The following is a 15,089-nucleotide window of genomic DNA, read 5'->3' as shown; positions in this document are numbered from 1 at the left end:
AGCAGTAGAGTTATTTGAAAGTCACTGTGACCACCCTTTAGCTTTCTATTCATGTTTATATATACCAACTTCCCTAAAATTATAGGAACTAACCTTTGCAATTTATGTAAAGTATTAGGGACTGTATCTCTACCCAAATTTTATAACATACAATGATTAACTGACCTGTTAAACTCAATTGCAGGATCTGAACAATCTTTTCAACAGCTTCTGCCAGAGTTTTCTTCACAGGAGGGGAGCCAGCATGCTGATCTACCAAGTATTTTTAGCATTGAAGCAAGAGATTCTTCCCAAGGCATGGAAAATCAGTACTCCTCTGAACCGACTGAAGTATTACAAAATAAGGGGGAAAATGTTCATTTCCAGCTCTCTGTAGGAAATTTGAAAAGTTCAGTCTTCAGTTCATCTGCTGAGGCTAATGTATTTCATCAGTTAAATATACCGCATAGTACTCCATGTGGTTCTACCACTAGTGAGTGCTCAATGAAAGACCAATTAGAAGGCCAAAGAGAAGGACTGGGCTTTGAAGAACTATCAGAAAGAGGGGTTGATAAAGTGTTACACAGGCAAGGACTCGCTGAAGAGAATAAAAATGAAACCTGTGGAGTTTTAAGTGTAAATCTCCATGTACAGGAAATTGACTCACAATTATGTGTAAGAACAGTGGAGATGGGAACTTCAGTTCAGATACCACATACTATTCAGAATGAAAAATATTTTGAGAACTCTATTAAAGCAGAAATTCCAAAAATCATACCAAACCGATCTCAGCCATCACAATCAGAGCTGTTTTTCACTTCTGGATCATTTCCACTACAGAGCTCTATTCCAGTCTGGGTAAGTGAATTCTGCATTGCATAAATAGCATTTAGAATGCTTTTCCAATATTTTTAAAGGAATATTTGTGTTTTAATTTTTTTTTTAAGATACTGGCCAAAAAATGCACACACATATATATATATACTAGAGGCCCGTTGCAGGAAGATTCCTGCAAAAGGGCTTCCTGCAGCGGTCTCCGCCGCCCTGCCTGCTTCCCTCCCCTCTCCCCCTTCCCGTATTCTTCCCTCCCTTCTCCACCACCTCGCTTGCTTGCTTGCCTCTCCACAGCTTCGCTCCCTTCTGCAGCACTTGGCTTCCTTCTAAGCTGTCTTCAGTCCTCACTCTGCACCTGGATATGCAAATTAACCACCATCTTGGTTGGGTTAATTTGCATACTCACTCCTGATTGGCTGGTGGGTGGGGCTGGTGGGCATAGCAGAGGTAAGGTCAATTTGCATGTTTCTTTTATTAGATAAGATGTGTGTGTGTATATATATATATGTATATACATAATATATTTAAGTATGCATGTTATAATTTAAGAGTAATTATTAAAAGAGTAAAAATAAAAGTTTCCAAACCAGCAATTAAAATATGAAAACATAGAAAATAATTTTAATTCAGTCAAAGGCAGAAAAGGACAAAATAATATTCAACAAAAAAAATTAAACAGCATAGAAGTCCAAACCCAGGGGGACTTTTTTTTTTTTTTTTTTTTTTAATATATATTTTATTGATTTCTTACAGAGAGGAAGAGAGAGGGATAGAGAGTTAGAAACATCGATGAGAGAGAAACATCGATCAGCTGCCTCCTGCACACCCCCTACTGGGGATGTGCCCGCAACCAAGGTACATGCCCTTGACCGGAATCGAACCCGGGACCCTTCAGTCCGCAGGCCGACGCTCTATCCACTGAGCCAAACCGGTTTCGGCCCAGGGGGACTTTTGAAACAAATTTCAAGAGAAACAACAAAGCTACTTGTTAATATACTGAGATAACCAATTTTGTAATCCATCAGAAATCTCCAAATTTGGAGATCTCTGAATTTTACTAAAGATTTTCCTCATATCCCTTCTCAGCTTCGCTGAGGAATGTTGACCAGCCCAGACTTCAGCACTTTCAGTGTTTGACCCCATTGCACTGCATTGAGTCAATCCAGTGATTTTTCAACCTTTTCCATCTCATGGCACACATAATTACTGAAACTCTAAGGCACACCAAAAAATTTATTTTTGTGGATCTGATCAAAAAAATTGGTATGATTTAGATTCCTTCACACCAGATGGCTTGTGCATTGGCTGTTGTCATTTTCTTATTTGACAATCTGTAAGAGCAAAGAGGTCAGTGCCTGACTAGCCAGTGCACCAGTTGAAAATTGCTGAAATAATCTATTTTGTTTCAACTCATTACCTGAATATAGTATTGCTTGTCAACATCTACACCAGACATAATTTGGCTTTTGAATTTTCTTTGTAAATTGTTTAGTTTTTAAAGGATGGTATATTTGGCAGCAGTGGCCTACATTTGGCTTCAACCCATTAGTGCTACTACCTTTAGACAAGCTGTACCCTCTGGTTCGCCGTTAACCTGTACTCATCTGGCTAGGCCTGTGATCCTTTGGGTGTGTAATCCTTGCAGAAGATATTTTCAATTATCACATTATTTCAACCATCCCAGAGTCCTCCAGTATTTCTAAAAGTAGGGGTGCACTGCTACTTTGTTGTGGTTCTTCCTCCAGAATGTACATTTTCACATATTGAAGGTTTAAGGCCATTACTTTTGGACATGGTTTTCTTGGTTTTTTTAATTTTACTGCACAGGAGACAGAGTCTGGCCATGGTATAATGGAAGAACCAGAACTTACGTTAGTAAGCACCAGTGACATCAGTATTACCGAAATGGATTTTGCAAACTTATCCATAGAAGAAAAGGATGAGGCAAAAAGTTTTCAGGTAAATGTCAAATACACTTGATACAGCAACCCATAGCCAAGAATTGGGAAACATAAAAGGCTACTGGTTTATTTCACTTTTCTTTCCACAAGTCCATTCTTTTTTCCATTAGAATTACCTGCAAACTAATTCTCTTCTCCATATTGTGGTTTTCTGCAAGTGCAATAAGCTAGTGAACAGGCGGCTTATTGTGCTCAGAGCAGAAACTGACAGTTGACAGAAAATGCAAAAGCCTATCACCACCACCCCCTTGAAAAACATTTTATCGTGTAATAGTCCTAAATGTTTTTTTACAAATTCATGCCGAAACTGGTGACGAGACAGCAAAGACCTCAAATGCTCCTAAATACATGTATTTCTGATGCTCCAGATTTCACTCAGGCTTGGGTTGAATTGTTCCAAAGCTGAGGCAGCAAGATAAGGAAATCTAGTCTAGAACTGAAATGGATATAAAAAGTGCTATTCTACTATTAAATCCACATTTCCGTTCCTTTTTTCCACCACAAGCAAACCATTTGTTTGCCTGGCTCATAATGAATTCTAATTTAGTAAGGGCTCCAGGTTAATTGATTATATGCAAGTGTTTTTGTGGAATGATGCCTAAGTCTGATTGACAGGTAATCAGAGGGAAACTTTAGAGTAGGATGGGAAAGGAGGCTTGGCTTGGGGGGAAAGCTAGTCATTATTCTCTAGTACAGCTGGCCAGGCCAAATCAAGACTTTCCCTAGCCAGAAAAATGCAATCCTAAAGCTGAACAGGGTTTAGCTAAACTTTGCTATACTTAAGATTTCATCTGTGACTTTCTTGCAATTAGGAGAGTGAATTTCTGCCTCTTGTACCAGAAACAGAAAACTCTGCACAAGACCATTCTGTGGAGGAAACAGCTGCAATATCTGCAGGTATGCCTTCAACATCTGAAATGGGTCAGTGAACCCAAGGGCTAGTGGGAGTTCCCTACTCAAGTTGAAGTTCCAAGCTTGCATGTTGCTCAATGAGGTGAAAATAGCTTCAACTTTTTTTTTTTCTACCAGAAACCCTCTCAAAGTTTACACCTGCACCAGGAAGCTTACAAGAAGCATTTGCAATGAGAAAAAAATCATTTATAGAGAGATCCTGCCAGAGACAGAAAGAAATAAGGAATAAAATACATGAAAACCAAGTAGTTAAGGCAACACTTTCTATAGGTAAGTTCCCAAAAACATTTGGTATCAGTTTCAGAAAGGGAATCTGGCTTATCAAATTACTTGAACCTGGCTCATATTACTTGTTCTCTGCTCAGGTTCACCTGTGAGTGGCCTAAAAAGTAAAGTTAGAGTGTCACTTCCCAAAGATAGAAAGACTGCACAGGCCCTCAAGCACCAAAGGACTCTAAGGTATATATATGTGTGTGCGTACTTTTATATTAATAATGTTCACATTTTTGTCTTTAATTCCACATAAATTTCTTACAGGTTACACAATCAGTTAGCTGAAGTAAAACGGCAAAAGGAAGAGAAAGCAAAACAAGAAGCTTATGCCCAAAACAGAGCTAGAGCAAAAGAATTTCATAAGGTGAGTAAGGTGCAAAGTGGTTTTTCATGTCAAAGGTACACAATTGAAACTAAATTTTACTTTTATTCCCTCCACAGAAAACACTAGAGAAACTTCGAGCCAAAAATACATGCTGACTTTCTACAAAAAGTATATAGGGCTTTTATTATTTGTAACATAGGCACAATTATTTAAAGTTAATAAACTTTTATTTATTTAAGGAATTTCAGATGTTCTTAGTTCTTCCACTGCCTTAGTTCCTCCTGAGTTTGCGTCTTAATCATCTTACTCCCTAAAAAAAGAAGAGTAGGCAGTGGTTAAACTTGGAAAATTTATTTACTTTCCCACCTCACCAATCACTGATATGAGTAGCTAAATCATATATCTCTTCAGGACAAAATAGACACTATTGAGTGTCTATTACATCCTATGGAGAACTTCAATTTTAGGTCACAGCGTTAAGAGCTCCTGGTTTTAGTCCCATAAGCTCTCTTTGAAATGACCTATAAATTAATATTTTTCTAACGTATACATACCTTTTATGCTCAATCCTGATGTCATTTCAGTCTGTCCTATATAACAGGAATAGAGATTATCATGATCACAAGCTGTATGGTAACTGAGAAGGATTAGCTAGACAAAGGACATCAAGGCCCCAGACATCTAAGATGGCTATCATCAAATCTCACTGATTACCAACGGCTATTACAAAAACCTCCTATAGCTTGTGTTAGATTTATAATGGACAGTGATCTGGCAATGTAAATTAAGGTTAGTAAAATGTTCCCAGTAGGCTGAATGCTATGCTATCAACATAGCAAAAAAAAAAAACCTTTTGGGGAAATGTTTTGTGGTCATGTCCACGGCAAATGAGAAACTGCATTCTAAAAGCCTTGGTAATGACCGTTATACTTTGGTGTGGGATAAGATAAAGACAAATAACTTGCCACAATTCTTTTAGTTGAGCTTCTTTGATCTACACTTGAATATGGACATGCTTCAAAAACTCTGCACCTATGGAGAAAGATTTTAATGTTAATATTGACTGAATTTTTCAAAATACATTTCATTAGGGTCCAAAGTATCCTGACAACCAGTTCCCAACTAGCATATATTGAAAGTTCCAGGCTTGAAACTGAAAATAATTGGAATAAGCATCTTTTCAATCAAATTAAATATTGGGAACAAATCTATTTTTAAAATAAGACAACCTTTTGCACTCGGATGTCAAGTGTGACTCGACACGGTTAGCATCGGTAGCAGCTCTTTTTATACTCTGATTCAATTTGAAATGTAAAAAAATCCAAATAAAAAGTTTGTATGAAAAGAAACTCCAGTTTTTTATTCTACTGCCACGCTTTGTAAAATCTGGGGTATTTAAAAAATTAAATCCCAAGTAGAATAAAGGAATCGAGAAAAAAGCAACCGAGTGCAAATGGTTAATCCATTTCCATTCATAAAACTCTCATAGGAAATGTTTGTGTTTATCTTAGAGCTTTCATGTTTTAAAATACATATTATGTAGATAGATGTTCAGATGGCTATTTTTCATTCAGCTCATTCAGAGCAGTTGAACATTTTGCCCATCATCATAACATCATGCTGGTGAACGGTACAAACATAGTGGTCGGCCTCTTTAATGTCCAATCTTCTTTTGTGGGAGTAATAAGCCACCAGGATGGGCTACTGTAGTAAGTAAATAAATGCAAGGACATTAATACTGAAGTTTTAAAAGGAGCTTTAAGTCTCCTGTAAACTAAAAGGGAGTTTGAAGGAAAGTTAAAATCTTACCTATAATCGTTGGGAACTAATTTCCTCAAGCAATTTACTTTAGGGCCCTAGAAGTTAAAATATTAAGAAAAACATTGTTATTTTAGCAGGTGATGTAAGATATACTATTCCTTAATTGTTTCTGAAATTGAAGTCTTATTACTCTACTCATTGAGCCTAGCAAAAAATGTTACAGGTCTCATTGTCACCACTGTAATAAAATTACTGTGATGGAAGCATAACCTGTGTCTCAATGTAGCCACATTAACAAATTTCTGGACACAGTACACAAAAACAATGCCCATTTTCATATAGAATGAGGCTTTAAAAGTTTTTCTCAAGCTTATATGTACACTATGCAAAAGGCTTTGACATCTGTATAGAAGAAGTTCCTGCTGACACTTGCTATCGATAAAGGAAAGAAAACCCTAGAAGCAACAGAAATAGAAAGGCTTACATGGTTAGGGTCTGAGCAGATGGATCTGCCTGTTTTTTTTCATTTCAGACACCCTAGAAAAAGACAAGTATTAGTTCCTACTGAAGATTACTTATGTCTAACTGAACAGTAAGAAATATAAGAATGTCTCAATAAAAATACCAGGTTTAACATGCACAAAGCCAAGAAAACCAACGATGCCAGATACTGAATTTATATTGCACTGTCCTTTGAACACCCAGCAGGAATAAACTACTGAATGCAGATACCATGCAGTGCATTATGACTTAACTATAAACACTTCTGTTTTAAGTATCTGTTGATTAAATCTCATTGACAGATCCAGAAGCATGTTAACCAGCTGACAACTTATGTGCATACCCGATAGACACAGACAATAGTATGAAGGCTTGGGCTGGTGAGGGGGAGAGGGAGAGCATCTATAATACTTTCAACAATAAAGAAGTTTTAAAAAGCGAATTTTTAATTGTCATTTCAATGAGGCAACCATATTAATGCAATAAACTATAAACCTAAGTCACTATTCTCTTTATCCTCTGCAGTAGAAATAAAGGTTACCACTATTCAAACTGTTATTAGGTGGAATTCCTTTGCTATTTTAACATATCCAAGTCTGTATTATATTACTAAGATGAACCATATGGAACTGTCCATTTAATAAAAGGGTGCAAAAAGGGAGGGGACATTTTCATTTGGTATCCCTACACATGCAGTCTCTTCATCTCCCCCCCAATTTTGTATATAAATACAATTATGGCAAATACTTTCACCAAGATATTGGCAATTCTGCTTTATACCTAAACAACTATTAGTCACAACAGTAATGGAATGCAGTACAGCAGTCCTCGAATTAACATCCTTTTGTTCAAGGCGTCCTTATCAAGTTGAGATGCCATAGGTACTTCTCTCATCATTTAGCCTATTGTCAAACTGGCTTCCTTATACATCATTTCACTTAGTCTCAGAACCTATTGATAGTGTTAAGGGAGGACTTACTCTACTCACAAATTGCATTTTTTCACAACTTTGAGTCCTTAATAAAGGAAAAGAAATTAAGTGTTCCACTTACCGCTAACCATGAGTAAGTGCAAATCTTCACTCCTACAGATAAAACATCAAATAACAAGATTGACAAATGTGTGATTAAAAACTAAAACTTATACAGTGCTATATTCAGCTGTCAGAATTATGTTTTAGTTCATGTCTGTATCATTCAGCAGTTGAACAGTTAAATTCATCATTTGAACTGCAATGGTACCCTAAGGTTGTCACACTGTCACCAGTTAAAACTTACCTAAGCTATCACTCCCTAGAATAGTACAGATCTTCAGGATATAAAAAAATACCTAAGATTAAAGAAATTAGAAAGATTATTAAGTCTGCTGCAGTTTTAGCAGCTGTCTTGTAACTCCTTCCCACAGATCTAACAAATAGTTCTGTGAATAAAGGAAGCAACATACTTATTCTATGAGGCGTTTCCAACGACGTAAGTCTACAGAAAAAGACCCATCGGGATAGACCTCAATCATTTACCCATTTTAACCCTTTGCACTCGCTTTTTTCTCGATTCCTTTATTCTACTCGGGATTTAATTTTTTAAATACTCCAGATTTTACAAAGCGCAGCAGTAGAATAAAAAACTGGAGTTTCTTTTCATACAAACTTATTTGGATTTTTTTATATTTCAAATTATTGATACATTTAATACAATTCGACATACAAGCTGCTACTGATGCTAACCGTGTCGAGTCACACTCAACATCTGAGTGCAAAAGGTTAAAAGGCATAAGCAAACCTAAGTCTCTATAGGAAGACAATGAGAACTAATCTCCAACCATTTGAACTCAAAACAAAATTATAAAAATAGTCAAACATCTTCAAATTTGTAATAAACTTAAAATGATCCCATAAAATTGATCAAAGAATTCTAATAACGATGCTCAGGAAGTACATACTGATCCACCCCACCCCCCACAAAAAAATATGGCAAGTAGCTACTCTAGATAACCCAAAGGAGAAATATCCATGTGTAAATTATAGTATTGATTTTTTATGAATTTGGTACTGCCATCTTTCACCTATGCAATTCCCAGATTACACAGTAAAGTTAACGTAATTTTTGCCTCAGAAATGAAGATCTATATGAAATATCTTCTCCTTAGCTACTTGTTATCAAATATAAAAATACAGGAAGTTTTAATGTGGCTTTATATTTATGTTCTTACCATTTGAAAACTTTATACCATCTAAACTTATAAAGTCGTGTCCTGTGTAGTCATTTCTAATATTCTAGTATTAAATCTACCTCTATAGCCCAACTTCCAGTTTTGGGACCCTTTTCCTGCAAGTAAAGTGAGGCTGGCACAGTATCCCTATATAATCGTGATTCCCAAGATTCATTTTCTGAAATCGTGTCCTAATCAGAAGTTAAAAGATCAAAGTTTCTTTTAATAATGAAACCTGTGGAGATTTAGATTATCTGACAATGTGCTACATTTAAACAAATCTGACCCAAAAACTCACCTAAAGAGTAAGACATAAATCCAGATATTGTGTTCAAGACAAAACCCTAGTAAAAAAAAGTCAACTTTGTTAGTGTTATCAACAGCAAAATTAAAATACTAAAGCAGTATAGTTGATATTTCCCTTGTATTCTATGCTTTTTTAAATTATTAATCCTACAGTCCAGTCCTGGAATCAGTGTTTTAGGTATCATGTTCCTTCTTATATGTATCAAAACTCATACTGAACAATGAGTTCTGGGTTGCAAAAGAGGCTTTATTTTTAGCACCTGTATGTAGTTTTTGTCCACAAATTACAAAAACAAACACAAGTGCTATTGTGAAATGCAGTATATTTAGCAATATAATCGGTAATATTTATGGTGACAAAAGACAAATGATAGTTAATATTCCAGGCTGTCAAGAAGGGAAATTATTAAATTCTTATCAGTACTATCAAGATCACTTTTGTCTAAATAAAACTGGGATAAAAATAAGTGTTTCAGATATCCTAAGAAGGGTGACTGGTTATCATTCATTAGTGATAAGACTTGATTTTTAGGATTACAAGCCCTATACTTTGATTCAGTGCTCAAATGATACCTTTAAGCTCTTAGGCCGACATAAACAAGTATAAGCAAAAACAGTGGGACCCTTTCAAAATTTTTATTTTTATTTAATCCTCACCCGAGGACATACTTAAGAGAAAGGAGAGAAATATCCATTGGCTGCCTCTTAAACACAACTGGGGATCAAACCTACACCCCAGGTCATGTGCCCTTACAGGAACCAAACCAGCAACCCTTCAGTGCACAGGATGACAACCAACTGAGCCACTCTGGCCAGGCAGTAGGACTTGATTATTTTACAATAGATTATTTCTGCTATGAAAGCCTCAAGTCTTTTGTACATGCACAATTTTCACTTCAATTTTTCTTAGTAATTACTTCTTATTCTTTAACAGTTTCTTTCTCAAATTTGTTCAGAGGTTCTTTTTATTTTCACCATGGCAGTTTTATCACTGGACTGGCATATATATTCATTACTTTCTGTAGTTTCTTTTTCTATAGTCTCTTTACCTTGACATTCATATTCCTATCTCCTTTTCAGGTCATTCTGTCTTCTGTCCAATGTTTTTTTTGACTTTATACTCTTTTTAGACAAAGCAGCGTCTTCAGTATGTTCTTGCTCTAAATATACATTCATCTTCTTTGGTAATTCAGAACTTACTATGAAATAATTATTCTCCTGCATAAAAGATACCAATATTAAGCAATAGCTAAAACTTTATTGCTTTCTTAATTACACATAACCGAGTTCTGGAGACAACATCTAAGATGTTAAAAATCCAATTAACTTTTGCTTTTATTCTCATTTGATAGCCTAGTATCAAACCTAAAAATAGTACTGAAAAGTCCATGTCACACTCAACTACCCAAAAAACATTTTTATTCTTGCATTTCCTGCGCCAACTATTAAAGCCTTTCCAAAATTAAGCAGGGACTACAGAACAGTAACTACTGCATAAAATTCTTCCTGTACCATCTGAGACCCCCTCCCAAAAGGAAATAGAATAAAAATGTCACTTACCACCAATTTGATATCACATTCATCATCACGTTCAAGATTTGTAGCAACCTCATCCTCTTCTCTGCAATATTCAAAATATCAGATGACTAAATCCTCTATAACCCAATTAATAGCATATTATATAATTATTACACACAAAATAAATAGCAATACTAGCCAAGGAGGAAAATTACCTTGTCATGCATAACACCCAAAACTGGCTGTCATGTGCCAAGCTCATAGAGCTCAACTGTAATAACCCAAATGGCCTATTGTATCTTTGCTACCATCATTATTAAAGTATGAGCAAATTAAAAGCATAAGGATGAATGAGCATTAACATTAAAAAACATTTGATAAAACCTATGACCAAAAAATTGACATGATTAAACTTACACTGACTCTTCAATAGGAGAGATCGATCCATCGTCATCCAAGTATTTATATCTACGACTATCAAGGTCTTCTTTTTCTAAATCTTCACCAACATTCATCTGATTTAAGGATTCCTTAAGGTGGTATTCATACTTCAGTTTTTCAAGGTAGTTGAAAAATCCTCTTGCCACGGCTTGCTACAAATGAGAAAAAATCACAGCCTTACAAAATACTTCCCTCCATCCCTCAACAGAGGTGTGTTCCAAAACAGCAAGGACCCCCTTACCAAAAGAGCTCTCAGTGATCTTGATTTAACTACTGTGCCATATGCAACTCACGTAATACCAACAAATGCTGACTGTAAAAAGAACTCACTGCTACCTAGAAAATTATCAAACTTACCCAAGTTGGTACAACCAAGAACAAATCTTGTGTTGTTTGGGAATTACTAAAGACTTAAATGCAGATAATCTCTTAACCCCCACCCGAGGTTATTTTTCTATTGCTTTTAAATAAGGGTGTGTGTGTGTGGGGGGGGGGGGACATCTATGTGAGAAACACATGGATTGGTTGCCTCCAGCACGAGCCCTCACCAGGTAGAGCCTGCAACTGAAATACATGCCCTTGCCCAGGAATCAAACCTGCAACCCTTCAGTGTACGAGCTGGCCAATGCTCTAACCACTTAAATCAAGCCATCCAGGGTGCACGTAAGCTTTATTATAATCACCTTAAAACATAGGTTAACTGCCTGGCTGGCGTAGCTCAGTGGTTGAGCGTCGACCTATGAACCAGGAGGTCGCCGTTTCAATTCCTGGTCAGGGCACATGCCTGGGCTGCAAGCTCCAGTAGGGAGTGTGCAGGAGACAGCCAATCAATGATTCCCTCTCATCATTTGATGTTTCTTTCCTCTCTGAAATAATGTATTTTTTTTTAAAAGTTAACTAATCCCCTCAAATTAGAATTTAAATCAAGCAATTAAAAATTATGCAAACATTAAATCAAATACAGTAGTATACTACTGTGTCAGAAATTGAATGCTCACTGTCAATGAGAAAACAAAACCTACTAAAATCACTGAACACAAAAGGAGTGTTGTGTGTTGTTGGTTTTTTTTTTTTTGGGGGGGGGGGGAGGTGTTGACCTACGTTACAATTGGGAACCATTTGAGTTTTTGGGATGTTAAAAACCTGACAGGATGAGATCAAGGGATTTTACAGGAACAGCCTTGGAGCACTTCATATACAGGTCTAGTCACTAAATACACCTGTGAAAATTTCACCTAGTAGCCAAGTGAAGTTTGAAGTCCAGTACATCTAAATTCTAAGCGACCAATACACCAATTCAGGCACTTTAGCTATGGGTACCCACACACACTAACTCACCTCAAAGGTTAAAATTTTTCTCCAAGGTAATGGTTTTCTTCCATTCTCTGACTCTACAAATGGGAACTGAGGTCTTGTAACTTTAAGTTGTTTCTTACTTATTTGTGACCTACTGTTTTTCCTTCCTTTTGGTCTTCCCTTTGGTCTTCCTGTTGGCTTATATTTCCTCTTTTTACGTTTCTTTGGTTTCTTTTTCTTGAATCTTTCAAAAATAGCTTTTAAAGTCAATGGTCTTGGTTCTATAGATGAGTCACTGGATGAATCTCTTGCTTGAACACTTTCAAGTGATTGAACACATTTCCTAATAGGATTTCTTTGCCTCCGTTTAGGTGAGGAAGGAACACATTGAGTTTTAAATAAGCTGCTACCAGAGGAAGAGCTATCACTAGGGGGGAAAAAGGGGAAAATTAATGTATCCTCTTTCTATGACTAAATGCTTATTACCAGTAATGTACGTTTCTTCCAAGGACAGAAGCAGGAAAACCTGCTCAGGTTTGTGTCAACCAGGTTTTTCTATCCTTTCCTAATCCTTGAAAATTACCTTTACCACCACTCCTTATCTACAAGGATTTATGCTTTCCTGGTAATTCAAGTACAGTAAACATTATCATCAAATCTATTGTCTTCTAGTGAAAATCTGGCAGTTGCCGTTGATATAAAAAATGCACTTACTTTTGACTTTCAATTTCCATAGCTGAATCAGATACTGTTATATAGTCTGGAGAATCCATTCCTGATATCTTCTTCCAGTCTGTCTCGAAATTGTTATTCCTCACTTGTTCCTTGCTTTCACCAAATTTCTAACATAAAATACAGGACATTATGATGTCTAGTTTCCCCGAACAAGTGCCAGCACAAACAGCTAGTATCCCAGCAATGCAAAATTTGATGCAGATTATGTCATTATATGTAAATTAAGGCACAATCATTTACAAAGCCATTCATATTTTCCTGTAGGAACCAATCATTTCAAATAAAAAATTCTAAAATCTAGAAATTTTATTGATGGGTTGTATTTTCAGTTGTGCCTCTAATGCTATCCAGTGGAACAAGATTCTAGAAAATGTCATCCTCCCCCAAAAAATATCAAACGTCTTTCCAACAACAGGAAAAAATGTAATTTTATCATTAGTCATTTAGTCGTGTGCAATTAATGGCCCAAAAGCAGATGGGAACAAAGCAAGCCTCAGTATACCAGGAAAAATAACTTACTCTCAGTCCATCACACCATTTTTAAACTCCTGGTCTGGGATTTTCATTTGTGGCTTTTCCCGTTCATACTGATTCAACAAAATCACTATGAAACCTTTCTTGGTATACCTTTTTGTTACTATGGTTAGTAATTTAAAAGTTCTGAATTTTCTCTCAAATTCAATGAGGCGATTGGACTAACATTGATGTCCTGTATCTTCCTTTTTTAAAATTCCTTTAAGATTTTACAGTTTTGGGAAATAAGTTAAAATTAAAAATAAAGCCCAGGCAGGGTGACTCACTTATGAACCAGGAGGTCCCGGTTCCATCCCCAGTTAAGGGCACATTGATGTTTCTATCCCTCTCCCCCTCTCTGAAATCAGTAAAAACAACTCTTAAAAAAGTAAAATTAAAGGATGAGAAATTAATAGTGGTTCGCCCTTACAGAGGATGTCATCATTCTTCCACTTTTGCATTTTTCAGTGTTTAACATACTTGACAATGACGAATGAGTAAAGATGAAAGTTATCTTAAAATTTAACATAAAGGTATTTCAAATAAAGGGCAATCAGTAAGGTCACATTTATCTTAGATTTCCCAAATGGACTCACATAGTAATTAAATGGTTTTATTGTAGTTTGAATGCAAAATCAGACTATATCATGAAATGCTCAAAAATAAAATTCAACAAAATTGGGTCCAATGGCACTGGTGGTATACCTGAGGTTAACATTTTTCTTAAATGTTATTAGGACATTCTCAGAATAAAGTGTAGTTAACTCAAAAGTCACTGTTTCGGAAACTTATGTAGAAAGCATTTCTGGGTCCCTTATTCCAAAATTCGGCGAGGCCACGTGGCCTGACAGTGCACTCCCCGCGGCGCGAACAAAGCCTCTCTAACCACCACCTGACCTTGGGGTTACTATCTCAGGAAACCCCTAAACTCAGGCACAGAAGCTGGCCTAAGCATTACCTGGCATTTATTAGCCCAGAACACTTGTCCTTGTCTGTATCGTCTACAATTCCAACGCACTGGATCACACCCACTGTAATTGTGGTTTGTGTCTCTCCACCCTCAGGCCTGACGGCTTCGGCTCGAACCTCGAGAGCTTCGCGGGGGTGGGGGGGCTGGGGAAAGCTAGAGGTGCACCCCCTCCCTCAACCACCAGGCCCGGACGGCACTGTCCTCTTTCTTACCCGTGTGAGTCCGCAGACGGCTGGCACCACCAAGCGCCGGCTCGGGGAGGGCCTCAGCTGCGTACCCGCCACCCGCAACCCAGGCCTGGGAAGCCTGCACACAGGAAAGGCCCAACCGCAGCGGTAGCACGGAACAACCGCCGACGTCCGCCAAGTGCGCGGAGGAAAAGACGGAGCCAACCGCGAGACCTAGTTAATAGTGGGGCCAAACTCTCGCGATAACAGTTTAGCTCCGGAAAGAACGCGAGAGGCGGGAGTAGGCGAAGCGCCGCTCTGGAGGCCGCAGAGGGAGGAGCGATTGCGAGTGGGCGGAGCCTGAACTCCTAACCCAGAGGAGGCGGAGT

General features: G+C 37.2%; 2 protein-coding genes and 8 non-coding genes across 13 annotated transcripts in view; 1 reads left to right on the top strand and 9 right to left on the bottom strand.

Annotated features, from left to right (window-relative positions):
* Positions 1–4,486, top strand: part of CEP295 (centrosomal protein 295) — a 51,890-nt gene extending 47,404 nt beyond the window's left edge. Inside the window, exons 23-29 of one of the 2 annotated variants that reach the window (XM_054725800.1) lie at positions 185–837; positions 2,641–2,772; positions 3,587–3,671; positions 3,804–3,956; positions 4,052–4,145; positions 4,224–4,323; positions 4,401–4,486. In XM_054725800.1, the coding sequence (XP_054581775.1) occupies positions 185–837; positions 2,641–2,772; positions 3,587–3,671; positions 3,804–3,956; positions 4,052–4,145; positions 4,224–4,323; positions 4,401–4,439 (1,256 nt within the window). In that variant the 3' untranslated portion in view covers positions 4,440–4,486. Of the gene's footprint in view, positions 1–184; positions 838–2,640; positions 2,773–3,586; positions 3,672–3,803; positions 3,957–4,051; positions 4,146–4,223 lie in introns of both variants that reach the window. The other variant, XM_054725799.1, reaches the window with a different exon arrangement.
* Positions 4,367–14,925, bottom strand: TAF1D (TATA-box binding protein associated factor, RNA polymerase I subunit D). Of its 3 annotated transcripts, XM_054725798.1 has the most exons (10): positions 14,746–14,925; positions 13,030–13,157; positions 12,358–12,742; positions 10,996–11,171; positions 10,621–10,681; positions 10,110–10,278; positions 7,599–7,630; positions 6,530–6,582; positions 4,839–4,874; positions 4,367–4,594 (listed from the first exon to the last, which is right to left on the bottom strand). In XM_054725798.1, the coding sequence occupies exons 2-6, from the start codon at positions 13,086–13,088 to the stop codon at positions 10,126–10,128; spliced, it is 834 nt and encodes a 277-aa protein (XP_054581773.1). In that variant the 5' UTR covers positions 13,089–13,157; positions 14,746–14,925; the 3' UTR covers positions 4,367–4,594; positions 4,839–4,874; positions 6,530–6,582; positions 7,599–7,630; positions 10,110–10,125. The 3 variants fall into 3 exon arrangements, with proteins under 3 accessions (XP_054581773.1, XP_028012774.2, XP_054581772.1); XM_028156973.2 differs by lacking the exons at positions 4,367–4,594; positions 4,839–4,874; positions 6,530–6,582 and adding an exon at positions 9,053–9,098 and having other exon boundaries at positions 7,611–7,630; XM_054725797.1 differs by lacking the exons at positions 4,367–4,594; positions 4,839–4,874; positions 6,530–6,582; positions 7,599–7,630 and adding exons at positions 7,835–7,875; positions 9,053–9,098.
* Positions 4,680–4,807, bottom strand: LOC114234348 (small nucleolar RNA SNORA25). Its single transcript, XR_003620526.1, has one exon. It is a non-coding gene; the product is annotated as a small nucleolar RNA SNORA25 (small nucleolar RNA).
* On the bottom strand, positions 5,081–5,208 carry LOC114234350 (small nucleolar RNA SNORA32). Its single transcript, XR_003620528.2, has one exon. It is a non-coding gene; the product is annotated as a small nucleolar RNA SNORA32 (small nucleolar RNA).
* On the bottom strand, positions 5,830–5,902 carry LOC114234345 (small nucleolar RNA Z40). The gene has a single exon (XR_003620524.2). It is a non-coding gene; the product is annotated as a small nucleolar RNA Z40 (small nucleolar RNA).
* Positions 6,258–6,396, bottom strand: LOC114234349 (small nucleolar RNA SNORA1). Its single transcript, XR_003620527.1, has one exon. It is a non-coding gene; the product is annotated as a small nucleolar RNA SNORA1 (small nucleolar RNA).
* Positions 6,651–6,788, bottom strand: LOC114234347 (small nucleolar RNA SNORA8). The gene has a single exon (XR_003620525.2). It is a non-coding gene; the product is annotated as a small nucleolar RNA SNORA8 (small nucleolar RNA).
* LOC114234359 (small nucleolar RNA SNORD5) lies at positions 7,705–7,776 on the bottom strand. Its single transcript, XR_003620535.1, has one exon. It is a non-coding gene; the product is annotated as a small nucleolar RNA SNORD5 (small nucleolar RNA).
* On the bottom strand, positions 7,925–8,055 carry LOC114234351 (small nucleolar RNA SNORA18). The gene has a single exon (XR_003620529.1). It is a non-coding gene; the product is annotated as a small nucleolar RNA SNORA18 (small nucleolar RNA).
* LOC114234356 (small nucleolar RNA SNORA40) lies at positions 9,243–9,367 on the bottom strand. Its single transcript, XR_003620532.1, has one exon. It is a non-coding gene; the product is annotated as a small nucleolar RNA SNORA40 (small nucleolar RNA).
* Positions 14,926–15,089: the final 164 nt, after the last annotated feature.

Source organism: Eptesicus fuscus, chromosome 13, assembly GCF_027574615.1.
Source record: "Eptesicus fuscus isolate TK198812 chromosome 13, DD_ASM_mEF_20220401, whole genome shotgun sequence".
In the NCBI taxonomy this organism is placed as follows: domain Eukaryota; kingdom Metazoa; phylum Chordata; class Mammalia; order Chiroptera; family Vespertilionidae; genus Eptesicus; species Eptesicus fuscus.
The sequence above is the reverse complement of the archived record's forward strand: the minus strand, read 5'-3'. Positions and strand labels throughout refer to the sequence as shown.